We start from the raw sequence: 27,744 nt of genomic DNA, 5'->3' as shown, positions 1-27,744 counted from the left end.
AGAGAGAGAGAGAAAGAGAGAGAGAGAGAGAGAGAGTAATGCATGGGTTGCTCATATACAAATTAGTTTGATTCTTTACCATCCCTGCTAATAAATAATAGGGCTCCCTTTCCCCTGGCAGCAACTGAGAAGTGAATCTATTCACTGCACACAGAGCACACACATGCAGGAAACTTCACAGATACCACTGCTGTAATTGAATGAATAAATGAAGAATGCCCAATCTGATTACCATACAACAGCAAGTGATGTTATTGATAGGCCAGCACTGTGTGTGTGTGTGTGTGTGCACCATAGGCAAAGAGGTTTTCTGTGGAGCAGTGAGAGGGATCACCATACACTGCAGCAGTTGGGTCATGAACCGACCACATTTTCGCAAATGACACAACAACTTTTATTATTTGACAGTTTTCATTAAAAAAAAAGTCCTTCAGTGTCATCTGGAGTCTAACATGTTAAAAAGAAATGTAAACATCATGTTGACTATCTGGATATACCATCATACCTTTTCCTGATTTTGGGATATTTTCTCTTTTCATTCTGTCTTTCACCCACTGTCCTTCTCCATCTTTTCATGCATAGCAAATGATTCCAGCTGAGGGAACAGGCCACATTGTAGACCTAACAATATTCTGTGATATTTTCCCCCTTCTTTCCCATGACCACACATATGAATGTGAAAACTGACTGTCCACATGCATCATTATGTCGTGAAGTGGAAAAATCAATGCAACAGTAAAACCAAACAGTGACTTTAACAAAAACAATAATCCATGAGGTGTCCAACACTTCAGACTGGTACTGTGTTATAGCCCAGTCATTGACAATTATTGATCTATATTATTTATGTATGTCTTTGTATGTCAAATAATAATAAATGGATACAATGAAGACCTTCTGCAAAAGGAGTTGTTTTTACATAAAGACACTTTATTAGCATATACATACATCTCTGGATATAATAATTAGTTATATAATACCAAGAAGTCAAAAATAATAACTGTAGATATATATATATATGTGTGTGTGTGTATATATATAAAACTAAGCAGATATACTACTCTTGACTTTTAAAAACAATTATATATATATATATATATATATTATCGTTCCATTCTTGTTTCGTCACCAAATCTAGAAAAACAGGGTGAAGAGGTTATACAGTACAGCTTAAGGATATGTATATTTGTATATGTCTGTATGTGTACATTATTTTCAGCCACTGTGTGGATGGATCAAGTAAAATGGTCACATTTTCTACACAACCAAGCATCCAGTTGTATTGGGACACATGTCTCGATCATTTCATCTGGTGGAGAATCTAATTTCAAAGAGAAAGTCAACATTCCAACCGTAACCCTGCAATAATGGAAGGATTGAAAAACATTTTTGACATAAACCTCAAGTTCTGCTTTCATAAGTTTCCAAGTCATTCCTTGTTAAATATTGACCTTGGATTCAGTACATCTGTGCTTGAGTGTGTGGGAGCTTTTATTCAGAAGTCCTCACCAACCCACCCACATGTAAACAGAGCTTTTGTTCTGTCAATAACTCAAAATCTACTACCAATGAATATTCAAGCAGCGGTTTAAAAGAAGGTAGGGCTGAATCATGGCTATATCTTTTTAGAGCTGCTCCTGATTATGAATTTTATCAGATGAATCAGATTAGGCTGCTAAATGTGAATATGACTTGTTTTGTTTTTTCATACAGATTAATGCTGTTATTGCATTGCCAGGTTTTTGAAAAGGTTATTCGTGAGATGTTCAGAAGCAATGTTCATGGAACATAATTCAAGTTAAATCTCCAGGCTAATAAAAGATTGGAACTGTGTGACAACATGTTTTGTTGACACTTGATATCAAATCAAAAAAGCAGGAGACACTGTATTATGTTGCTCTCTCAGACTTGGGATCTGGTCCAAACGTCCACCGCTGCCTGTATCTATCGCAGGATGACTTGACGAGGCGGACTTTTACCTCAGAGAGCAGAGTGCTCACTCTGCAGCTACTTCTGGGGACAGAAAAGCAAACTGCACACTCACCCATCATGAGCCCAGAGGTCCCACTATTTTATTTTGATACGCTGATTGAGGAAAGTGTATGTTTGATTGTCAAGAAACTGCATCACTTGTTGTCCACTATCCAGACACTGTAAGATGAGACATGACTAATTTTTACTCTCAACTGGCCAATATACTGCAGTGATCAGTCAATGCAAGACAACTCTTATAATACCACTGTGGTAATAATGTGGGTTATATTGTGCAGTTTTTCTTTGTCTTTGAATGACTTCGACAACACTGGATCTTTTTCTTTTTCTAATAATGCTTTGTGCAACAGCATCTTTGAAGCTCAAAAGATATTGTAGCAATTGCAAGTTGATATTTTCCTCTTATTATTTTGAACTAAATGAATGTTCACTCTCTGTTGTAGATATGACCAGTCTTAACATTTTAACTTTAACATTAAAGCCACAAGAAAATACTATTTGATTAAATGAGATTTCTGAAACATAATATCTTGATAAACTGAAAGTGATAAGGATCAAACATTTCCTGATATATCTGTGTTTTCAGGAATATATAATTGTTGATCTTGTTAAACATCCACAGAAAGACATGCAGTCCATGACTAGATGTTTGGGGGTGTAGAAAATGCTAAACACACACAGGTACCAACACTCATTTCAACACAACACTGTCAGTGTAGGAACAGACCTCGACACAAAATCTGAAGGAGTAGAAATTTAGCAAACCTTTTCATCTCCCCTTCACAAGAAGCTTTTCACATCCCGAACTGTTCTTTCTGGACCCTGGATAAATTCCATTAAATGATTCACTAGAAAGGAAAAAAAAGTTTCACACAGAAGTTCACAACAAGCAATATGGCTATGGGAACTTGCTGACTTCTCTATTAGCTTATTTTCTTCAGACAGGAGGTACATGCTAGCCCTGGTGGTAACAGCTGTGTCAAATTGTGTTATTTTGTATTACTTTAGCAGTTGCAATTCCAAAAAAAAAAAAAACCATAACCATAATATAAACGTAAATAGCTCCTTATAAGATAATTCCAGTTTAATACAAAGCTGTGACTTAAAGCTGTGACTGTGAGTTAATTGTTGAAATCCGAAACAATTAGTAAGATTTTGTTTTGGGTTTTAAATTAAACCCTTGGGTAGCAGGACTTATTTGAAAGAATACAAAGCCCAAACTGTTCGAGTTCAGTGGTGCACCTCTGGCCTTGGATGCATGCTGCTTATACTTCTACTTCCCTCTAGGGTTGGGGAGAATTGAGTCACGCTACGCCATCAGAAACAGAAGGTTACCTATGCAACCCTCATCCTCAGAGTGAAGAGATCTTTCTACCACACTTATTCCATATGGGGACAGATGCCCATATGGCAGCCCATCACCTCGACCCTCATTCATCTCCACTAGCTCCCGATCAAGGCCTGCATTGACTACAAACTCCTCCTTCTCACCTATAAATCCCTCCAAGCCCTAGCCCCACCACATCTGACTGACCTCATCCACCCCTACACTCCGCTCAGAAGGCTGCGGTCCTCAAACACAGGTTTGTTCTCAATTCCCACCAATAAACTATGAACCTTTGGAGACAGAGCCTTCTGTGTTGCAGCCCCTACTCTCTGGAACTCTCTCCCCACCGAAATCTGCAGTGCTGCCTCTCTGGACAGCTTCAGAAAACTCCTAAAACACCACCTGTTCACTAAGGCCTTTGGCCTCAGTTAATGCTCCACCCTGTCATTAGTGCTGTTTATTTCTGTCCTGTTTTGTGCAAATGACTTTTCTTTTCTTTTGTCACCACTGACACATGTAAAGCGTCCTTTGGTATCTTGAAAGGCTCTTTATAAATTCAAGTTACGATATTATAGGGGCAGCTAACATGGATACTTTTTAGGGCCCATATGGTTGTGGTGGTAACACACTTATTAACAACATGAATAGTATTCAAATCACACAAACCTTGATTAAAACCAATCTCGGAACAGCTTTTAGCTGAGAGACTGTTGCTACACTCAGAGAACCAGGCTAACACATTTTATCTTTTGCTATCATTATGTTGAGCTTACAAATTCCATGAACTAGAAGAAAAACAAGCAGAACCTGAAATGACAGCTGGATTTGAACGAAATTGTCACCAGAATGCTGACCCATGTGCACAGATAAATAAACTATTGACAAACGTACTCTCCACAAATGGAGAATGTGCCAGACGCGACCAAGGTTTGGCTGGTCCCACCAGGCGCTAAGGGCAGATGTACGTATGTGGGTAGAGGGCCATGGAATGTCAGGTCACTATACAAATCTAAGATAGGGAGAAAACCTCGCCATGAGGCACATGAGGTAACGAAGGCCAACATAGAATGTGCACACACGTCTGCCTTCTTATACACATCTTGGATTCCATTCACAACCACAATGAGATCTTGGAGACTGGTTGCCAAGAACAGTTTGTAAAATACAAAGGCCTGGTCTGTTGACTTGTGGACACATGTCAGATGGAGATACAACATTAAGGCCCGCTCAACCTTACTTCATCATCCTGTGCAGCTCAAAAGTCGGACTGGTATGGGAATTGGGCCAGAAAGAAGGGTGGAATTCAGAGTTTGGGCATAGCACCAACCCAGCATCACCTGGTATTAAGAGATTCTCAAGCACTAACAATAAACATAGATCTCCTATTATTTTATCTTTGACAATGGTTAAAAATAATGTGTGCTTGAGAGAAAGCCCAACTGTTTTCAGGGGCTTCAATGGCTCATACTTGAAGCATATTGCACAAGCTTCCAATCCCACAACAGACAGTTGACTTGTGGTAGGGAGTAGTCCCATGAGGAACTTTAAGAAACAAACAGTAAGGTTACATCAACACTGCCAATTTCTAAGGGGCAACACTGACTGTCCAAAGTTGCACCAGGATGGGAACAAATGACTGGAATGTGGAGCCTGGGCTCTCTGCAGAGTGCAAACCACAGATTAGGGAAAACCCATGTCTAGGAACTCAGCCCTCTAATGGGTGAGACCCAAAGCTTAAACCCCTGGTGAAGAGGATGAAAAACAGTCCCATGAGCCTGGGGCAGGAGGTCCGACCAAACAGGGAGCTCCTGAGGCATCCTCAAAGGGGGCATGCAGTTGCCAAAAACCAGATAATCTGGGGCCATTTGAGGTCACCAGGTAGAAGCTCATGAGAATTGTCACCTTGTCCATGTCGATCTCTACATCAGACCCCTCTTGCACAGTGATTTCTACTACATTGATTGAAGCCATTTTGCCTCCAAATGGAACCTAAAGCCACAGGGATGAACTGGTGTGTCCCGAGCTGTGAGGCTGAGACACACTGTTCAGAGCCCTGTTAGATCATCCCCAATATCTCATAGGCTGCCCTTTCTTGAATGCTACACTCAGAGTATGAAATGATTGTGTCCAGGCCCTGGATTGCCATGCATGCATCGTCCTAAGCAATGATCAGGATCATCTTCTCATGGTATACCATAGCCCAAAGAGGTGTGGTCTACAGCAAAAATAGATTTTGCAGTACACAGTAATGTGTGTGTGTGTGTGAGAGTGAGAAAGAGATACATGCAGTGGCAATATTCAGCTCTCCAAGATCCAACATGCTGACACAGAAAGCTAAAGGGGGCCATTTTCCTGAATTACCCACAACTTAACAGATCACATCCTTGGGCAAGTTCATATTCAATGAGGGAATACTGTGGGCGTCAGACATCACTAAACTATTAACTAAAATGTCAAGATACACACACGTTTGACTGTTCATGGAAAACAAGGGATCAGAGATGCCATGCACACATGGTCCTCATATAAACTTGTGCTGCCGGTCACTGCATGACCATCACAGGTTATGTGACTTAAAGAGTATCCACATCAGCTGTAATTATGGGGGTCAGTCTCTGTACATATGAAATAGAGCATGTAGGGTGGAGAGGTAGTTTTAATACAACTGAGAACTGGGACCTTTCACAAATGGTTTACCATAAAACGAGAGGACGAGATGAAAGGTGTGGTTTTCTCTGACGTGTTGGAGGTGTGCTGGTTTCACAAAAATACACGCAGGGCTTGTCACCTGCAATTCATCATGTAAATCTTTCTTCTCTTTTTTATCCATGAGCTGTGGATATAGAAATAGCAAATGTGCAAATGTTTAGTTGTGTAGGCCAGTTTTAAAAAATATGACTGCTGGTCATATATTTGATGCACTTATCAAACGGTTTGAAAATAAAAGACTTTTGGTGGTTTGACAGTGAAAAACATATTAGCAAGAATATGTATTTGACCACTCTGATGGGAGTACTCAATAAATTGCTAAAAAAGAATGTTTCAGAATGTTTGAACACAAGTTTCATGTGCAGTGAGGAGTTATTTCTGTCATTTGGGCTGTACTGATTTCAAGTTTTTCTTTTCTTTTCACCTTGATATACCTGGTTTAAATAATGTAGCTTAATGGCTTTGTTACAACCAGTCAGGTCTCTTGCGTTTCTTGCCAGTACTCAGCAATTACAGGTTGTAATAAATTGAATTCATCTTTCAGTCTTTCTTGAAGTTAAAATTACTCTGTAAATCCTTTTGTGCTTCAGTTCCAGAAAGACAATTACTTTTGTTAAGTAGTTGATATAGTTAGCTACATGTTGTTGAGTTTAAAATACTCACTGGCACTGTGATTGTGTAGGGCGGAGGCTGTAACCTCCCATGTTAGCAGGAGAGATTACATGGCATTTACAGCTTCTTTCATTCCGTCTTTCCAAAGAGGTAGGACTATATTGTTGGCAACACAAAAAAAAAATCTCATTTGTCTTTTCACTTTTCTGCTCTTTGCAATGCAGGGATGAGCCTTTGCTCATTCCACACAATGACATTCAGTCTGGTGGTCCACAGGAAATGCATAGCAGCAGAAGACAGGGCAGAGAGAGTGTTCAAGTGTTTCCTGTGTTTTTCCACTTTGTCATCTTGTTATATTCGCTCCGTTGCCCTTCATGGCCTAATTTTGAATTCCATGTCATATATCCATCTGGTTATGTATCGATCTGCTCATCCCTCCATCCAATAACTCAATAATAACTTGTTTTCTCCCTCGACGAGGAGGTGGGTGGGGGGTGTTGTCACAGCAGCATCTGATGACGAGGCATATCATGGTCAGGAGGCATCAAAGCTGAAAGACATGAAGGAAACGTTGCAATTACTGCATATCCAGTATCTTTGTGTATTTACTGCACGTATCTGTGTGTGTGTGTGTGTGTGTGTGTGTGTGTGTGTGTGGAGCCTGTACTCAGCAGAATACAGGGATGTCGCATCTCCAGGTAAAGATGGAAGCTGATTTATTCACACAGTAAGAACCACTTAATCATTAAATATTAACCAAACCCACCCAACGCTCTATGGAAGATAGTCGATGCCTAAAGGAAAACTTGCAAATAATGTGAAATACAATACACGTTGTTATTCATTTTGGACTTTTGTGAATGCATTCCCTTTCATAGTTAAATAAATATGTTAAATGACACTCATTTTGCATTTTGTAATTCTAAATTGAAAGTGCAATTGTTTTTTACTCTGATATGAAATTTTCATTACACATTTGAATCAAAACACTAAACAAAGTCAAAAGCTATCTTGCATTTCAGTGTTTCAGCAGAGGGTATTATAAACGTGTCATAGTGGGGGGGGGGGGCTTCCTGGGTCACCTGTATCAATCCCTACAAAAAATGGTTTACTCCTTGCCGCACACAATCGAAGTGAGTGACTGACTGCTGGAGAAGTGGTGTTGTGTCAGTTTGTTTCATTATTGGAAAGATGTAAAAAAATGAGAGATTACACCCCATTCATAAATGAATACTTTAGGTTGATGGTTTGAAAGCTGTATTTTAAACATGACTTAGGGGATTAGAAAACTAAGATGGTATTTTTAAGGTTTGTTTTATACTTTAGGAAATACTTGAATGAATGTAGTAACTCTAGGCAACAGTCTGAGAAAGGAGGATAGAAATGCAGCAAGATGTCATATAGTGTAGTATTACGCATATCAGATCATTATTACTTATACCAAATTTGGTAAGTACTGTTCATTAGTGAGACAGGATGGGGGCCCACTGAGACTGCTTGTGTATAGGGCCCGGAATCTTGTGCTACGCCCCTGATTATAAACCTGCCCAAACAAAATGCAAACGATGGAGTAAGAGAACTTTTCCTCCAGCTAAATCTGGGACATGAGTTCATTACAGGTATCCAACAGTGTTTCTACTTACATTTGATAGTAAACATACACACAACAGAAATTAAGTTAGGGATGAAAAACGAGGAATGCAATTAATGATTTACAAAAAAGTGAAATTAGGTGAGGGCATGTATTCAACATCCATCCTTTCATTTTTTATACCACTTTTTCCTTCACAGGAGGAGCTATAGAGAGTGAGTGGGCTACACCCTCTGTCACAGGGCCATCAAAAAGAGACAAACAATTTGCACCCACAGGAATTTAAAATTATCCAATTAACCTAACCCCAATCTCCATGTCTCTGGACTGTGGGAGGAAGTCAGGGTAGCCGGAGAAAACCTACTACTTTTCTGACAGTGGCCACTACCTGCTGTATGTCTTTTGTTCACCCATAACCTTGCATGCAGAGTTTCATTATCATCAGAGCAAAGTTAACTTTTGTTGTGTTCTATGAAAATGTGACTCAGGGGCAGCAACAGAACAAAGGTGGACCGAGGACCGATTCCTATGGAACATATATTATTATTTGTTCTACTACTCAGAGAAAGACTGAAGCTATAATATTAAGTAAGTTATCGGTCAATAGGGACACTCATTATCGTTTGAATCAGAAACTGGACTAAAGGTCACAAAAAGCTTATGTCATGATAGATGGGCTGTGAGCTGGTCAGCGTCCACCTTTTCTAGCAATTAATAGAGGATTTTTTCCCTACTGATTTAATGTTGGATGTCCAACAGTAATTGGTTCCAAAACAGACTGAATGTTAAAATACCTGAGGGATCAATGGGCTCTGATTGCTTGACAACATGCTAAAGGTCAAGATTTGATGATGGCAACATCATCTGCAATGAGCAGGGTCATGTCTGAGGTTCCCTCACTCTGACTACACCTTCATATTGATAATCATCAATTTCAGAAAAACAATGGGCAACCTTGGTCGTGTCCAACAATCATCGTTAACATGTTTGAGCTCTTTGTGGACAAAGCTCTGTCTCTGGTTATGCGAGGGCCTTGATGGTCTCAAGTGGCCCCAGTACCCCATACCTTGGTAGTAACACCCACAGACTCTCCCTCATCCACAGAAGAGAAGTTGGATGGGTTCAGCTCCTCAGTGTTTTTTCCATCACCCAACATTAACCACTTTAAGCCGTCCTGTTCCCCTGCTGAACCCAGTCTGGTTGGAAAACTAACTAAGGTTAAAGTAAGAGGCTAGGGAATGCACTGTGTCCATAATGACTCCTCACTAATATGGTAAGGCAAGGATTTGTGTGTTTGTGTGTGTACTGTGCATGTCCTTCTATGGTGTGTCACAAACTGTTCCTTTTAATGTTACAGTGAGGGACTAGAGAATGCATCTCTAGCGTCCTCACAAATATAACATATGTACATGGGTATGTGTGAGACTCACCTGTCCCAAAGTTTTACACTCCTACAGGAATTGGTGCAGCAGCCAGCAGATATCAGAGCTGCAAAGGAATCAACAGAAATAACCAATGAACTAATCAATGGCAGCACTCAAAGTCAAATGTGTGGGTGCACTGTAGTCTAAGCAATGTTGCAGCTAACACATTTAAAGTGACAAGTGGATTTCCTCACAGTGAGCTGTTCTATGCCACTGGCAACACTTCCTCTTACCCATCGTCTTCTTGTTTCCAGTCTTTTTGTGATATAGATACAAGATGGCAGTCTGTCTGAATCTGTCATGACTGCAATACCTATTTTTGAAATTCATGTATATTCAGGTAGGCTTCACAGTCACTTACAAACATTGACACGCTACAGTGATTGTGAAAATGAACTGGCAAAGAGAAAGGGAAGGTCTGCTGCTCTATGTTGACAAGGAAAACTGGATTCAACACACTTACAGCTGGATGATGTGACAGTAGAACGGGAACGGAGCCGGCCACGCCAATTATTTTCACTGTCTCACAGACACACAAGTACACAAAGGCAGTGGAATCTAAATAGCTGGTGAATGCTGCTTTATTGTGAGAAGACAATCTCTAGTTCATTGGCAGTTCTGCTCTGCCTTCTACAAATCACACAAATATGAAGAGGAAAATCGTTTCTTCACAATGCGTGTTGTACACATCGGGTTGGCATGAGTGAAAATGTGGATCAATGCAACTTTCAGAGGATAGGACAGGTTTGGCTCTTGCAAACAAACAAAAACAAATTTTCAGCACTTCACTGGAAAAAACGACACAGGACTGCTTACATACATTTACACAAACATTTAAACTATTAACTATTGTATTAATTGTTTGGTTTAAATTTATATTTACATGTAAATCCGCAGAAAGTCTGTTGGCTCTTATTTTTAGCAACTGAGAATGGGTCTATATTATTTTACTAAATAATATCAAAAAATATAAATGATCATTTTACAACATCATAAATTGTAACTTTATCTGTGTATATATATATATATATATATATATATACATATATGTATATAAATATCTATCGTCTTGATGACCATTCAAAGTGCTTTACAGTAGAGTTTTTGCCACTCACCCAATTGCACACACATTCATACAATGCATATATATGTGGAGCACCCAAGGACACTTTAGCATGCATAATGGGGAAGACTGGGATCGAACCGCCGACCTTCTGCTCAGAGGATGACATATGTTGGGGAATGGATGATTCAGGGTGCCATGTTTAAAATGAACATGAAGGGGTATACACTACGCTCTGTGCTGTACATTTACCTTTTTCAGAATAATATTGTAGTGTGCTAGTGCCGGTGTGCATGTCTTGCTCAGAGATTCTCCAGATAACAGGAATGATGTCTCTCCTTCAGCCAAATCACACAGGTGCTTCTGACCAGACACACAGTGGCAGGGTGCACCATTGAAAACAGGACATTGCAGAGAACATGCTGTGCTGCAACTTCAACAGCTGGGGAGACCTACTGAAGCACACCACTGACTGTGGTCATTTTTCGCAAATGAACAACTCTACATCTATTCTAAATATAGAGGAAATACTGACAGTCTGCTTGATCAACCTGTGCTAGTCCACTGCACTCTCTGCTGTAGTTTCTCATGCACTCATGCACTCTCACTGCCCTTGTTACTTCGTTGACCTGCTTTTGCCTCTGGTTGTGTTTCAGAGGTCCAGGCTGTCAGAGAGAGGCGAGCACAGGCCTCTGGGCTGGTTCACAGCTGTGAGCCCTGTCTCGCTTCAATGCACCTCACTGTGTGTGTCAGAGAGAGTGATGGACGGAGGAAGGAAAGTATGTGTCAGAAAGGAGGAGAAAGACGAATGGTCTGTGTGTTTTGAGGACATGTATCTAATAATTTTTGCAGCATTTGATTCTGCAATTTCATTTTTGTCGTTGTTGTGAAAAGATGGACTCAAGAGAACAGAAACTGATGATCCCTTTGAACAGATGCGAGCTGGTCTTCTGTCTACCATCAAAGAGCGCACACACGTACGCACACACACACACACAATATGTGGTTGAGGGACAGAGTGGCAGCTTTTCTGAATTTAAATTAAGCTTAATTTCTGTTACACAACCATAACCACCCACACACACATCCACAAGGTGACTATTACACATTTATTTGAACTGGTGACACTTCAAGCAGGCTTTGAGCCAACACCTGGACACGTGTTTTGTTACGAGTATGCCTCTACAAAGGGATTTGAAATAAATGTCTGTGCATGTGTGTGTCCCTTCGAATGTACGTGTGTGTGATGGTCAGTGTTGTAGAAAGTGAGCTCCATGAATATGCAAAATGTTCCTGTGTGGTAATAAAAGGGAAAAGGGCTTCAAAGCTGAGTGAAGATGAATTGCCAGGGAAGCAGCTGTTGGCCTAGTTAGCAGGCCTGTCCTTAACACAGGACCTCTGATCACACGCACGCACGCACGCACACACACACACACACACACACACACACACAGAGCCTGTATACTTGCACATGTCCACACAAGCTGTCAACTTCAGCTGGACTGTGCCAGAGACCTCCCCTGACCTCCCTGACAGTCACCATTGTCACGTGTATGTGTGCAAGTGTTATTATGCACATATGCATTTGTGCTTGCATTTGTTCATCTGGACCCATGTGTCTGTGTGTGTGTGTGTGTGTGTGTGTGTGGGGGGGGGGGTCACAGATTTTGCACTTATGTAACAATTCACTTGTTCTATCACACAGCGACATTAAATGTGGGACTATAGAGGATAAATTGTCCAACTTCAACTAATTGAGACAATGTACATTCAATTATGGTTATTATTGGGAATCTATTCCATCCACAGGACACGACTAACCAAATTTTACATGGCATAATACAAAAGCGAATAATAATCAGTGGCCTAAATCTGAATGACCTGTAAGCTAATTTGAGTTCTTGTAACAAGGTCCATTGATTTCCACTAAGCTTATGGCAGCTTTTTATTTCAAATTAAGGGCCTAGTTCGAGAATTTACTCATTCACTTGGTTTCTGAGGGTGAAATTAGATGGTTGATACCACTCCCATGTTAGAGATTTGCTCTGTCACAGTTAAGAAACACTATGCCTGTAATAACTCTGAAACAGTTTACTCATGTAGCCAATCTTGCTACTTTAATCCAAAAATATGAAAACAACAATTTGTGGTTTTAAATGTGCTGGAATTGTAGACTGGATGTGATGAGCTTAGTTTGGCATAAAGACGATAAGCAGAAATAAATAAAATATCTCCCAACATCTTCAACTCCCACTGATTGTCCGCAATGTACCCTGCTTTTTTAATGCATACTATTAAATCGCAAAAGAACAATTTGTTGTTTAAGTGTGTACAGTATGTGCCGTTATTATTTCTTGGCTCACAACAGCCGGCTGTAGTGACTGTGTGCAGCCTCCTGGAGTCTTGCTATAACAGTGAGCTTGCCAGATTCAGTGCCATTGTTGTTGGCAACCCTTGCTATAGCCAGAGACACCACAGAGAGGCACTGGACAGATGGATCAACTGTTGTTCCCCAAAATCTTGAAATATTTCTTTAATGATGAGGTGGCAAGGTATGAACGCTCATCATACTTTACTGTAAATGTGAGGATCTTGCACAGAAAATGCTGCACACAGCCATCGTTATCTCTCGCCCCAACTACTGCACTGTTCTTCTCGTGGGCCCCCCTTCATGCACAGTAAAATTCCGGCGCATCTGGTCTTCAATCAGCCAAAGAGAGCACCTGTCGCTCTGCTGCTCATCAACCTCCAGAGGCTACCCATGGCTGCCAGATTACAATTCGAGTCACTACTGCTTAGAGCGGCTTCTGGGTCTGCACCCATCAACTTGAACTGCCATCCTTCCAGGGAACATTGTCTGGCACTGGCATCCCAGCACACAAGGCAGTTACAGTCTAGACTGTTCTTGTTTTTGGCTCCCGGATATAAGGACAAGGACAAGCTGCCAACATTGTTTCACTGTTGCCCCTATCTCATCAAGAACCTCTTGAAAAGTCTCCTCTTCCTAACGTACCTCTCCTAACACCTCTAGTACCCTAACATCCTTAACTTGCACTTATTTCAGTGCATTCTAAACCTGACTTATTGAACCGATTTAGCAGTAAGTACTTTCTTCAGTTGGAATTATGGTCTTCAGGTTCATATTCTATTATCCTCTGACAGTGTGTGATGCTAGAGATGAGCATGCCCTTCAATTCCTGTTCCTCCTCCAATGAGTCCATGCACCTTTTTTACATCTAGTCACCTGCCTCAGAATGTAAGCTCTCTGACCACCGTGTCATTGACAGAGCATTGCTTTACATCTCTTGCCTGCCTTTTTCTATTCCTTTCTGGATCTTTTTTTGTACCTACCGATTTCAGTCAGTCATGCTCAGCCAGCTCCCTCAGCTCCACTGTCTCCTGGAATTCCTCTGTACGATCTCTCTGAGCTGCTTCCCTGGATTTCCCTCAGTTGACTCTACCCTTTGTTCCTCTGGTCACTAGATAACCCCTGCACTATTAACCCTTACACAGTAGTACTTTTGGGTTGTTGTCAATTAGTAATCGCATACATAAATATGTATATACAGTTTGTTCAAATTAAATCTTTATTGCACTCTACCTCCTTGTTCAGTGAACAATAGTCTGCACATTCAGTCCCTTGTCAGTATGAATCCCGATAAAAAGCGTCTGCTGAATGAGTAAATGTAAAATGCTCTTCCAACTGTAATAGTATGATAATGTTCCCACATTTAAGCTTGTACAATTCAGATCTTGAAAGTATGTGTTTTGTGTTATGTTTGGTTTTAAGAAAGACAATATGAATGAATACTAGCATGTTGAATTGGTTCAGACCAAACCTCACTGCTACTTACACCTTTACACAAAGTTGCTGACATATGCATAATGGTACATTTTATGCAGCAGTTTGAGAAAGTGCACGGTAGTGCATACTGGACTCCATAGAGAATACTGTACATCAACCCTTCTCTCTCTTGCTCTTATTAATCCTTCTTGGACACAACCTGCTCTTGACAAGCTGCTTTCCTTTACTAGTGTATTTCATTCATACAAACACACATGAAAAGCAAATCTGAAGCAGGGAATTGCAGCATCATTACTTGTGCAGCCTGGAGAATACACCCACATAGTAAATTCATTATATTGCACAAAGCAACTGCCTCTGCAGGATGTTCACAAAGACAAATAACACAGTACTTACAATACAATATATATAATGCACAAAAAACAATACCAGGTAGGCTCCACTAAATATTTAGCTTACACTGGACAGACTCCACACATTAGAATTTCATATCAGTTATGGTGAGTTCCAGCAGACAAGAGATGTGAGAGGAAATGAAGAAGCTGACAAATAAACAAAAGAAACAGGAATAATAATGGACAAATGACTCTGTGAGGAAGAGGCAAAAATGATTTCCTATCTGGATCTAAGTGCAATAAAATCTAATCTTGACAGAACATTTCTCTTTTAACCAGTGCAGCTAGTGGTTTACCAACCCATGAAAGTCACAGATCAGTTGCATGTGCTGTAAATCATCTCACATGAGCCATTGTGGACGATGAGGAGGAAGTGAAAAGTAAACAAATGTACTTCTTATGGTGTGTTCACATGCTGATTCTTCCACTGGGCAGTTCAAGAACAAGATGTCCAGAGACCGTGGAGATTGTTAAAAGCAGCAATGTGAAATGGACTATCTATGAACCACATTTAAAGGTCCAGTGTGTAAGATTTAGGTGAAAGGAATTTTTGGCAGATATTGACTATAATGCCCAAAATCATCACAGATAAAGTCTGGAGAAGGAGGAGGGACGGATGGACATTCGTGTTTTACTGACAATGATACTGAAAGACACAGCAACATTCAGCTTGGCACATAGCTGTTATGACATATTTCTTCAAACAGACACACACACACACACAGACACACACACCTACATCGGCCTGTCGATATGTGTCACATGATTGTTGAGTTGTCCCACAGTCTGCCTTAAGTCAGATTCAATCCAAGAGTCTCAGAGACATTACAGAGACACAATATGTCGATCCAACTTCACAACTGTGTATGTAATAATAAGGGAGCTCATACTTCAGCCCACACTTTCAGCACCATAGTGATACACACCAAATCTGAATTCCAGTTTTCTATCAAACTCTCACGCAAATATGACAGTTGTCACTAACTAGGGTAACAGATTGCAGGGACTTTGCTGGCCTTCAGGGTCACGAGTGTCCCTTCCAACCACTGCCCCAGGGAATCCAAACTGGGATAAGAGCCAGTGAACTCCCTCAGTTCTGCCTTGTTGGACCTTAATCCAAACAGACCAGGGTGTGATGCCGGAACGAACGTCCACATGCTACAGATGAGACGGGATGACATGTAAATTTAACTTGACAGACACATGATAAAAAAGTGCACCGGGGGGATCAGCACAATATCCAGACTGATAATGAAAAGCGAAGAGGTTTAAGCATGGTGTCCACGTCTTACAATGGACTTTTACCAGCCCTACTGGGTCACATTCTGTTTGCAACCGTGTGGGTTGATGGAGATGAGCTGTTTGCTCTGTTAAATAATTTACAGTGCAGTGATTGTGTCCTCCAAGGTGAAACAAGAAAGACATTTTGAGGAGCCTTTATGAGAAGATGTTATGATGTATTCAGGCTAACAATCCAGATATCAGAGGATCCAGTCCATGAATGAGACTTCTATGCTTTATCTACAGCCCAAAACTGTAACATTCAAAAATAGCCTCTTATCTTTAGTCTCTGCTTTGTGTCTGTCATCAGACATGCTGCATGAGAAGCACAATCTCCTATTCCCGGTGAATTAGGGTCAGGATTAGGATCAATTTGATGACTAATCGTGACCATGCCTTTTCAACCTACCTTATTGCTGGCTCACTGTTAAATCTCCTGTTTGAGAATACAGAATCTAATGAGAGGAAGGTTGGCAAAAGAAAAAGAATGATTTTGGGTTTGACACCAAAGATGGAAAATCACAGATTAAGGTCATATTGCTGCAACCTAAACTAGGGAACCATCATCAAGCACTCATATGTGTTGCTGATGCTTGATGGTGGGTGTGCTTGGCACTTATTGTGATCATAACGTAACAAAAAAATGAAGACAATCACAGATTCCAATTGGTACGCAAAACATAGGCAGCTTTCATGCTAACACACCATGCGTGTTAACACCAAAAATTCATACTTTCGGTAGATCCGACCTGGCCAAAGAAGAACCATCCTAAGCAAATCAGACAGAGGGTAGACCCACTTCCATTCAAACCTGCTCCAGGAATTAGCTCCCTTCCTCAGTTCTCAGTGGCTCGGGGCAGTCTATTTGAAACACAGACAATCCTTAACAAAACTAGCACTCTTTTCACTTTCCTGTACTTCACCTCTTTTCTTTAAGGGGTTAAACTGGGCTCAGGAGTTTTGAAAACGTAACCAGTATTGAAATCGGAATGCGTCACGGACATAAGGAGAATGTTTACGGATACAACAGATGTAGACAAAATGGAGAGTGGAGTGGAGCGACAACTTGCTCTTAAGTTAATAAGTAAAAGCAGATGGTTCAACAAGTCGAGATGAGAAAATGGTTGGAGAGACACTGGAGTTTTTAAACATCACATTAATTCAGCCCCTACACACGACCATGACATTGTTTGTAGGCTTGGCTCTTGGTAAAAATGAGGTGTGTGTGCTAACCACCGGCATTAATCCTGAGCACATCCAACACTGCTGTACTTTAAATGATGACTCAGCTGCTATTGATCTCCTGGTCAACAGTTACGACAGTCTATGTTGGGTAACACTAGATATCCTTGACCCCCTGAGATCAATTTGCAAATCCTCTGTTAATCACTGCTCCAGGATCAATGGTGCCGACACTCGATTAAAAAGAGTGCTCAGAAGCAGAACGTAATATGAAGGATCTTTTAACATATTTTAATGCCTGAGTCACGGATGCTCGAGCATATTATTATACTGCATTTGATTATCTGCATTCAGTCTTACACAACCAACAATGCTCTAGTCAAATAGTCAATAAAGCCTTTTAAAGGGATGTTTACATCATAGCTCTGGATAATCTGTGGAACTGAGATTTTTAGTGCTTGCTTTATCATCAAGGATAACAACAATACCTTATTGTTCGCTACAGCTAACTATTTATTGACTTGGTTTATTATATGGTTTATGTGGTTCTTCCCATCACAGAACTATCATTTATGTTATTAGAGTACAGGCAGCATCTAAAAAAAGTAGTGGGCATCAGGAGCACTGTTTATTTCACCCTTCCTGTATTCCATGATGACGTACTGTAGCAACCTTCGTGTCTGTCTGATCAAGTGTTTTTTGATGACCCACTGTGAGGCAGAGTGATATTTAATAAGAGGAAAGTGTTGCCATTTTTCTGGTGGTCAACTGTCTATGAAGCACCTCTTTACTGTTAGAGTGTAATTCCTTTCAGCTCATTTTAGTGTTCTATTTATATTGGCAATAACTTATTCCATTTATTGTCCATTCTCTGAGGATGCACAGCTCTGAGGCCTGTATCACTCTCATCAGTGCATTTCAACATTGCGAGGATCGGCACAGACATCTTTCCCAGTGGCAATGTTTCTAAGAAACCACATTTCTTGCAGGTGCTAGACAGGTTGAGTCACAGAGGACAAGCACACAGTTATGTCAGCAAGATACACTAGACAGGTGTCTCTCAACATGTTTTGCTTTACTGTCTGGATCCAAAGGCTCTTGCCATGACTGAACCTCTTGATTCTGGGGGGATAAAACTGGAATTTCGTGGACACACAAACATCCACTGAAATCTTTATATGAATTTAAATAAACGTAGTTAAAGTGAGAAAGTTAATTTAATTTGAAGAACTGAAGAGGGGGATGACATGCACATTTCAGAGTCATGAAGCAGCTGTTGATGGCCCACACATTTGCAAAAACAGACATTCATATGATAAAGGGAGCATTATGACTGATGGCAGTACTGGATCTTTATGAGGTAAGACAAATCTCCAAATTTGATTCTCATAAACATGAAAACATGTTTGGGTTACTTTTTTCTGAACAGAGGATGGCACATGAGACAGTTGTTGTGATGAGTGGGTGAACTATTTTACCATTGTCAACTCTTCACCGGCACAGCACACGATATCGTTTACTATAATTAAAACTTCTTTTATACAGTGAAATACGATTCCACTCCTTTTCATCTAAAATGTATCCATTGATATGTTTGGGTTTGAGGACAGCATGTTCACTGTAAAAGGCCTTCATTGTCTCTTCTCATCTTATAACTCACTCTCACTTCCTAAACTGACAAATGGGTTTAATAAGAAATTCAAAACTAGATTCAGATTTCATCAATTGTAAATGAAGCCCAGCCTAATATAGTAACCTACTGTGACATGTGATCATCTGTACTTGTAGTTGTGTTTAAAAAATGAAAATGAATGGCTTCTATATTGACATGAAAAAATAGAGACGAGGACTTGGATTTGACTTGTAACTTCATAGTCACAGCCTATTTGTGATGTGCAAAACAAGGACTTTGTCCCACCTCTGGAAAGCACAACTATAAATCCCTCTTAGTGAATTTGCATTGAAGGAACACAGCCTTCTCCCTGTCTAGTGCAGTAAAACCATCCAGCACTGTCCAAATGTTTGTGTTAATAACGGTAATGTCTCTATCATAATGTGGAAACTGGTGATGGTATCATGCTACGTGACATTTTAAGTGCCAGATCTGTTTGAGTATTTTGAATGGTCAAATGTGTTTAGTTTATTTAAGTGACAGCCCCAAAGCTGCAGGTATCCAGACGAATGTGGCTTATGTTTATTAATAGCAGCAGCAATGTAATGCATTATGTGCTCCCTTGACAGAAACTAGAAGACTGTGTGTGTGTGTGTGTGAGTGAGTGTGTGTGTGAGGGTACTTTGTGCTTGCCATTTAGATACTTTCTGCCTATGCACAATAATGTGAGCTCCGGCCATCTGAGCTCGACAAAAACTGCTGTGTTTTCACTTACACCTTGGCCACTGATACACACACACACACACACACACACACACACACACACACACACTGCTATATACACACAAGCATGCATGAAGGCCATCTGTTGCAGTCAACACCATATCTGACCCTTAGCGCACAGAAGAAAGCACTGTGCACACACCAACTTTACAATACACACACACACACATACATTGGGATTGGGACAGATTGGTTACATTGGCTACAAACAATAGGCAACGAACGTGTGAACCGAACACATATACTCTGTATGAAATGGTGACTTTTAAAGATGCCTGCATGTATAATCTGGGTAAACTGGCCAGCTGTGACCATGGTAACAAGAACTGCATGACAGCGTATGGACAGCTTTGGACTGAGGGAGGGTTCAGATATAAAAAATCAATGCCTGTCAGGTTCAAACAGATACGCACACTGACTCGCAATCTGATGAAGTGTTTTAATGATATGTCAGTACATCCTGTTATCAGTATAAGGTGTGGTTGGAATAATAAAACACATTTGTATATGTTATATATATATCATAACATATATATATCCGAGTAGATGCTAAATACACAAAGTGCCAGACTGTGGAACCACAGAATGTGTCTATCACCACACTATCTATCTGTGGTCATTTTACACAAATGAAAACAACTTTTTTCGACAACTGAAACAAAATTATATTTTAAATCTGATCACAAATTGTGCTTTTGACTCTTATTTTGATCACACGCACCCCTTGTCTTTGAGTAAAGCATGACTTAGTACCAACATATTGGTTAAAGGTGCCATATTTAAGTAGCCTGTTTAGTTTAAAACACTCAAAAATGAACTAAAGCTATTGACAGAATGTGAGGATGTAATATCAGACATCTATTAATTGTGCTGGAGAGATATCACCTTCAGTTGGCATGCTAGTTAGCAAACCCCCGCCTTATAATACCACTTTGTGCATCAAAATGCAAAAGGGAATGACTGTAACATCTACTGTGTCTGGAAATGAATCCTTTCCTTTTATATGAAACTGGAATATTTTAGGTAAATATCACAAAAGAGACCATTTGACAAATCAAGGGAGGTGAGCAGCCACCAGGTTCATTCCTGAGTAAGTTGAGAAATCGGGTTAAAAGTCTTAACACACAGGTGGAGGGGGTGAAGGAGACAACACAAGGGGCTAGTTTATTAGTCCTTTCTTGATCCGGTGTTTTAACAATTTAGTAGGTAATGGGGGCCGTACTTTCCTCAGACCTCAACAACTGCAGAGGAGATTCCTGGAGATGAACATTACAGCTGCATTTGATACACTCAATCCAGAAGATCTAAAGAGAGAAGAAGCATCTCTATTGAAAATGTAAAACTGCTGGCTAGAAAATGCACCACCATGGATGAGGAGGCATCGCTCAAGGAATGGGCCAGTGACAAGGTGTATGTTGCCCAAGGTGAGTAGCAGTAGCAAATAAATGTTTGATTAAATTCTTCATTATGACTTGGATGAAAAATCTTGCCTTTATGAAAAATCTTATTAATATTTGTGCATTATCCTACGAGGACAAGTCACAGTTGGAGGTGATGATGGAGCTGCCGTCTGACTCTGATGAACTGGAAGCCTGTCTATTCAAATCTGGCTCAACTCCCTGCCATTGCATTGACTAGTGTTTGTGAAAGAGACTTCTCTGCCGTGAACAGGCCAAACCATGCTGCTTTAATATATATGCATGTAAGCACTACACAAGGTACATTTTTACTGCACAATTCTAATTGGCAGCTGCTCTACCAATGTGATTTTTCTTTATTAGACCAAGACAGGCCTCAGAGGGGCTGCAGGGGGACAGGCTTCACAGCCAAAGAGCAGATCAAAAAACCCTGGAAGTTTTCTTTGAACAGCCCAGGAGAATGGAGTGCAGTGAGCAAACATGTAATTTGTGCCACAAAAAAATGCCCAACTCATTAGCTCATATTCTCACCTTCTTAAGCACCAATCTGATATGCAACATGTTAGCAGAAACGCAGTGCTTGCTATCACGTACCATTCCTTTTTTTGTATAGTAGGGAACACAAGTGTATTCAATTGTAATCAAATGGAATGCACCAATTGCCCATTTTCCCTTGGACATTAAAGTGATCCCTGTGTGTTAGGCATCAGGACCTAACAACACTTCTATGGAAACCCTCCACAGCTTGACACATTACAGATGTAAGCAGTCCTCAACAACTTGTACACTACCAGCCTTTTTCAGACAAGCCTCTTGTTCCAACTTAAATTAAATTTTTCACGGTTCAAAAGATGGGTAAAGTGTGCTGAGGCCTGTTTTAGCTTCCAGTGTGTCCCTGGACACTTGAATTCAACAAAACTCAAAGAAAATGCCTCGAAACGCACGCACAGAGGGAAACAACTGTAGCATAAACTCCACGAGGGATCGCTTTGGAATATTTAATGGAAGCTAAGTTGAGCTTAAAAGCCAAGCAAATGTATGTCGCGTCCCCTCTGCCGTTTCAAAGCACGGCACGTGTCCTCTGCTGTCAGTAACGGCCTTGTACGACGTGCACGTGCAATAAATGACGTTTTAGGGGAGTTGAGCAGCTATCAAATGTGAGCTAATTATGAGTGGGCAGCTTTGAGATGTCTCTCTCTCTCTCTCTCACACACACACACAAACACACACACACACACACACACACAAGCACTCACGCAATAAAATCTCTTTATCCATCAATACTGTCTCTGAAATCCATTTCCCAAAGGTGTGTGTGTGTGTGTGTGTTGCGCCCCTGAACACCTCTAGTGTACCTACTGTATGTAACCCATACACCCTTGACAGTTGCATCACTCACAAACACACACAGTAGAATATATATCTCCCTCACACTCTCAACACTATTGCCACTGCCAGTGAATCCACATGAGCTGTGTGTGTGTTTGTGTGTGTGTGTGTGTGTCTGGCTCCCATGTTTGAGCGCTTGAGACTTTGTGTGGGTGAATTTGACCTTGTCTTTCCTATAAGTCTGATGTCTGAGCCAAAGACAGACACTATGGAACCCATTTGTAATGTGATTTCAGCAGACAGCTGCACGCTGAGGGAAGAAGCCATTTTGAGTAGTTTGGAAAAAAAGGATTAGATGCAAAGAAGAGTAAAAATCAGAGGGGTAGATAGGCTCATAGAAACTAGTGCTCAATGTGTTCACAGGGCTCCAGGCTAACCTTTCACATTAGTTGCACTGGTGCACCTAACTTTTTCATTAAGGTGCACCAGCACAAATTAAGGTGCACCCAGATCTTTTCACTGTGCCTTTTGGCACCTCAATAATAAACATATTATAACTTTTCTTGACAGTTCCTATATAGATTGGTAATTTCTTAACTAGGCCAGGGTATTACCACTGATTTCCCTAATGGATTTAATGCAGTAAAGGATATTGATTGTACAATACCAATTTTTCCTGGATATGACAGAATTTTTTAGAGAACTAAAGCTATAAACTGAACAAGTTAACCCTTTAACTTGGTGATTCCTTAAAAATGTTCAGGTAGGCCTGTCACACTAACAAATTATCAATATTTTGTCCCACAAATTATTGCTATAAATTATATTATTGTCATCAAAATTGACAACACACCTGTCAGCTGCTCACAACAGTGGCTTCACTAACAGTGTTAGTTATGATACCTAGGCGCTATTATGAACAGTCTGAGCTTTGTATTCAACATGTAAAACCAATTTGTCACTTTATGTCAGTTTAATCAATGGTAATGAATAAAATGAATTGAAATACAAGATAAAAGTTACCCTGTGCCTACCGTTGTACAGACTCTGATGGTGAGGGGCCATCTCCTCCCCCACTGCCGTCCTCTGACCCCCATCCCGGCCGGGGGAGCCACTGTAATACCTCCCCTTGCTCTGCTCCACCCTGGGGCTGTGCTGACAGTGATAGTGGTGCCGTGTAGACTCCGGACTCCCCACGACAACCCGGCCTTTCCGCAAGTGCTCTGGGGTTCCCATTGCTGGCTGCTTGGCCTCGGGACTCCCACGGCCTGCCCCCCCAACGTTAACCTGCCGATGTCTCTGATTCAGCTCTGGGCTGGACTTGGCTGCCGCTTTCTCACAGCCTGCTGCTGCCTGCCCTGACAGTAGCAGCTGTTTCTGGGCATATAGTTCAGAGCTGTAGGGTTTGAGGTGGGAGTCACATGGCAGCCTGGTGGGAGACTTGCTGTGTTTCTCCGGGCTGTGTCCCCAAAGCCTGTTAGGGTCCAGGTTAGTGAGGGACCCTCCACGTGGTCGGCAGGCCTGGGGGAAGGTGTGGTACTCTGAGGTGGAGCTGTTCCTCCTGCCTGTTGATTCACACACACCTCCTGGTTTGTTGGGTTGCTCTGAGGAAACAAATCTCGGCCCAGATCCGGGGCTGGCAGTAGAGCCCGGAGTTGGGGATTTGTGGTTGGGGTTGTCAGGGCTGTTTGTGCTCCCGGCACTTGAGGTGCTGCTCCCATCACCAACGTCTCGCAAGAGGCCAGTCACTGGGACACCTCCACCCAGCTGAGACAAGCTGCTCTGACTGTCGATTGAACTCCTGCAGCTGGAGCCAACCTGCCCACCTGCACCACCACCTCCTCCCTCAGCCACAGCCGCAGCCCTCTCCTCCTCCAGCATGAGGCACACCTCCTTGAACTCCTGGTTCTCCCGAATGATCTCCACCTGCCGCTGCTCCAGCTCCTTCAGCTTCTGCAGGTAAATAGCCACCTCCTTCTTCATCAGGCCGGCGCTGTAGCGGCCCAGACGCTGCCACTCTCGCAACACCCGCTTCCCCTTCTGCCGGTCGTCATCCAGGAAGCAGCACAGGTCCCGCAGCTCCTGGTTGTCCTCCTGCAGTTTCTGGTTCACGTCCTGGTTTAGACAGGACACCCCCCCGCACACACACCCACACACACACGCACACACAGACAGATTACATGCACATGCCTATTTTTTGAATGAGATCAAACATGCTGTCATTTGCATGCGTGTATGTCTTGTAGAGATATGAAATATAAAATAATTCTAGTGTTTCATCTAAACTGTTGTTTTCTTGACCCTAGAATGGGCCCTTTATATTTACATACTTTATATTTACATCAGGAGGGGGTCCTCTCTACAGAGGCAGCAATGTTTTTTACATTATTCCAGACTGGACAAACTAAAAACTTTTTGAGTTTTTATGACAACAGAAGCTACCACAGGTTCTCCTTCATGTTTGGAAGAGGATGGTGAGGTGAGAGGTGCTCAGCTGCAACATCAAAACTTCAACAATTTCACTAAATTCTACACACTGAACCTTTAATTCATGAATAAGAAATACAATATTTTATCTATAATATCTATAATCGATTGCTTTCAGTAGCTTTCAATTAATTGGTAAAAAAAAACATCCATCATAATTTCTCATTTTTTAATTTTTAAATGTCTTTTTTATGCGACAAACACATAAAAATGTTCACAGTTTTATACAACTGAAAAAGGAATCAGATCCTCACATTGATTGATATAATATGTCCCAAAGTTTGTCAAGAAAACATTCTCCACATCATCACACCACCAGCAGCAGTCTGGACTGTGGACAACAGGTTCCTCCACACATTCATGATGTTAACAGCAGATTGTGACTCTACATCTGCAGCCTCAGCAGAAATCCAGTCATCAGACCAGGCTCCATTTTTCAGCCTTCAGCTGTCCAGTGTTGGTGAGTCTGTGTCACTGCAGCCTCACATGTGTGTTCCTGGCTGACAGGAGTGGAACATCTCATTCTGATGCCTCTCAGTTGTAAAGAGTGATTACCTGAGTTACAGTCGTCTTTCTGTCAGCCTGACCATTCTCCTCTGACATGTCTCATCTGGCTTTTTCGAGTTTTTCTCACCATTTAGAGGAAAATCTTTTCTTCTTTTCAGTGAGACTGAAAAATCTCAGGAGATCAGAAGCTTCAGAATTACTCAAAGTAACAATCAGGTCAGACTCACTGAGATCACATTCTGATGCCACAGCATTGGCTCATAGGATAATGCTGTTAATAAGTAGGTGTGCAGGTGTTGTGTTAAGTGAGTATAATGTACAGTGGGTATATAGTATTGAATACTATATTAAGTATTCTGTGTGTATCCACAGCTTTAATGATTTGTCATTCCTGATCACTTGGTGATCATAGACCTGACCTGACACTGTGAATGTGGCAGCATGACATCATGCTTCGTGTCTTCAGGTACAGATCTACGTCATCATGAAACTCCCTCCAGCCTCAGTGTATGTACCTGGAACAACCTGGCTCCCCGGGTCCCCCCCCTCACCCACCCATCTCACCTTCAAACTCCGTATCTCGTTCAGATGCTGCTGGAGTCTCCGGTTCACCTCCCGCATCAGATTGCCGTGCTCCACGATGACTCCCCTCTTCTCCGTCTCTGCCCTCCGCAGCCGCCGCACCAGCTCGTCTTTGCTCCACTTCAGCAGCTCCTCATCATGTATTTTGGAGACGTCCTCCGCTGCGCTCTCCGCGCTCTTGGACAGCTGCGGCTGCTGCTGCTGTGCGCCTTTCTCCATCCTTTTTAAACTCCGGTGGAGATTGACAGGAAGAGGACAAAAAGTACAGTGTCTGTGGAATTTCAGGGAACAAACTCCCCCAACCAAACCCCAAATTACGCACGGGGACAACTCTGATCCAACGGCCACTCGGGTTCTCCCCCCACCCTAACCCGCCCTTCCTATGTCTGTGGAATTACACCGCTGTCATTTTGGCTCTGCCTCTCTCCCACGCCCATGATGCAGCTCCGATATCCACCCGGTCTCTGCTGCTAGATCCCCGCTGATGGAGCATCAGTTTGCAGGCGGCTGTGTCCTCCAGTTGAGCCCAGGGCCGGCGCGGTCGGGCGGTTTCTCTCCAAATGCATGCCGGCCGGTTTGCGCACTAACGCCGGGTGGAGGACAGGAGAAGGAGGAGGAGGCTGCAGGTGCGTATCCACAGAGCCAGGATGAAGAGGTGCGTTATTGGGAACGACAGACTGATCTCGTTCCTGCACACGCTCTCTCTCCTGGCGCATCTTTGTATTGTGGCGCCACCTGCTGGAGTTGGAAGGTGCCTGACCATTAATGCACATTTATTGCTCAAGGTGAAACAAGATAATGGAGTTTGGAGACTTAAATGCTGTTTCTCCTGTTATTTTGAGGAATGTAAATTAAATCATGTTCTACCTTTAGCAGAAATTAAGATGATTATGAGATTCAAAACATATTTTCATGTTAGACGGCAGATCACTCCGAAAGACATGACTGTTCTGACATTGATGCACTATATGCAGAGGAGAGGGGCCTGTCAGAGTGACAGCTGCCCCTGATAGTGCCTCATGTTATTATATTTTAATGAATATCTGACAGAAAGTGGGGACACGACTTTGAAAGCTTATGAAAAGCACATGTGTCACTGAGTCGGTGTCTTTCTCTGATCTCAGATGAAGTGTTGCTTCTGATGAAAAGATATTTTTTGTCATAAGAATGTATCCATCCTATGAAATATGAATGAACTAACCCTGCCTCTGTGGAAACACTATTGAAGATACTTGTTTTAAATACATCCCATCATAAATCACTCTACAAGTGAATGTACAATTGAAAATATAAAATGTTTGAAATGTAATACCTTATCAAATAACAGCTGTTGGACGTATTTTGATCCATGTCTCTAGGATTACTCGTCTAAGGTGCTTTTGTCACTTTGTTTAATGATTATTGTGCACATTGGTTCTTTATTGACAAGAGCTCATTCCACCAAGATACAATTTGACAATGCATCTCAGCGGTTGGAAGTGAGCCAGGCCTCAGCCAGATATGAGCGTGATGGTGTTTGTGTTGTGTAATAATATTATAATGTTAATCTGATTTGTGTGTTTTTTGGCTGGGCCACAGTGCAGCGGGGAGTCTGTTCCATGAATACATAAGTCTGTCACTGAGTGAGTCACACCAGTGGTGTGTT

The 27,744-nt window shown here is 41.6% G+C and overlaps 1 protein-coding gene across 3 annotated transcripts; it reads right to left on the bottom strand.

The window, feature by feature from the left end:
• Positions 1 to 7: 7 nt before the first annotated feature.
• On the bottom strand, positions 8 to 26,801 carry LOC109630460 (coiled-coil domain-containing protein 85A-like). Of its 3 annotated transcripts, none has more exons than XR_011246073.1 (4): positions 26,082 to 26,801; positions 23,547 to 24,638; positions 9,662 to 9,719; positions 8 to 7,190 (listed from the first exon to the last, which is right to left on the bottom strand). XR_011246073.1 is itself a non-coding variant. In XM_069538907.1 (4 exons), exons 1-4 carry the CDS (start codon positions 26,316 to 26,318, stop codon positions 7,175 to 7,177), a joined length of 1,392 nt encoding a protein of 463 aa, XP_069395008.1. In that variant the 5' UTR covers positions 26,319 to 26,801; the 3' UTR covers positions 9 to 7,174. The 3 variants fall into 3 exon arrangements, 2 of the variants coding, with proteins under 2 accessions (XP_069395008.1, XP_069395009.1); XM_069538907.1 differs by having other exon boundaries at positions 9 to 7,190; positions 23,558 to 24,638; XM_069538908.1 differs by lacking the exon at positions 9,662 to 9,719 and having other exon boundaries at positions 9 to 7,190; positions 23,558 to 24,638.
• Positions 26,802 to 27,744: the final 943 nt, after the last annotated feature.

The sequence above is a fragment of the Paralichthys olivaceus genome, chromosome 14 (assembly GCF_024713975.1).
Source record: "Paralichthys olivaceus isolate ysfri-2021 chromosome 14, ASM2471397v2, whole genome shotgun sequence".
Classification (NCBI taxonomy): domain Eukaryota; kingdom Metazoa; phylum Chordata; class Actinopteri; order Pleuronectiformes; family Paralichthyidae; genus Paralichthys; species Paralichthys olivaceus.
This window is presented reverse-complemented; position numbering and strand designations above follow the sequence as displayed.

Coding starts and splice junctions, on each gene's coding strand:
- LOC109630460 (XM_069538907.1), bottom strand. CDS start 26,318: ATGGAGAAAGGCGCACAGCAGCAGCAGCCGCAGCTGTCCAAGAGCGCG. Junction 24,639..26,081: donor ACGAGATACGGAGTTTGAAG/GTGAGATGGGTG, acceptor TGTCTAAACCAG/GACGTGAACCAGAAACTGCA. Junction 9,720..23,557: donor CCATCAGAGTCTGTACAACG/GTAGGCACAGGG, acceptor ATTCCTTTGCAG/CTCTGATATCTGCTGGCTGC.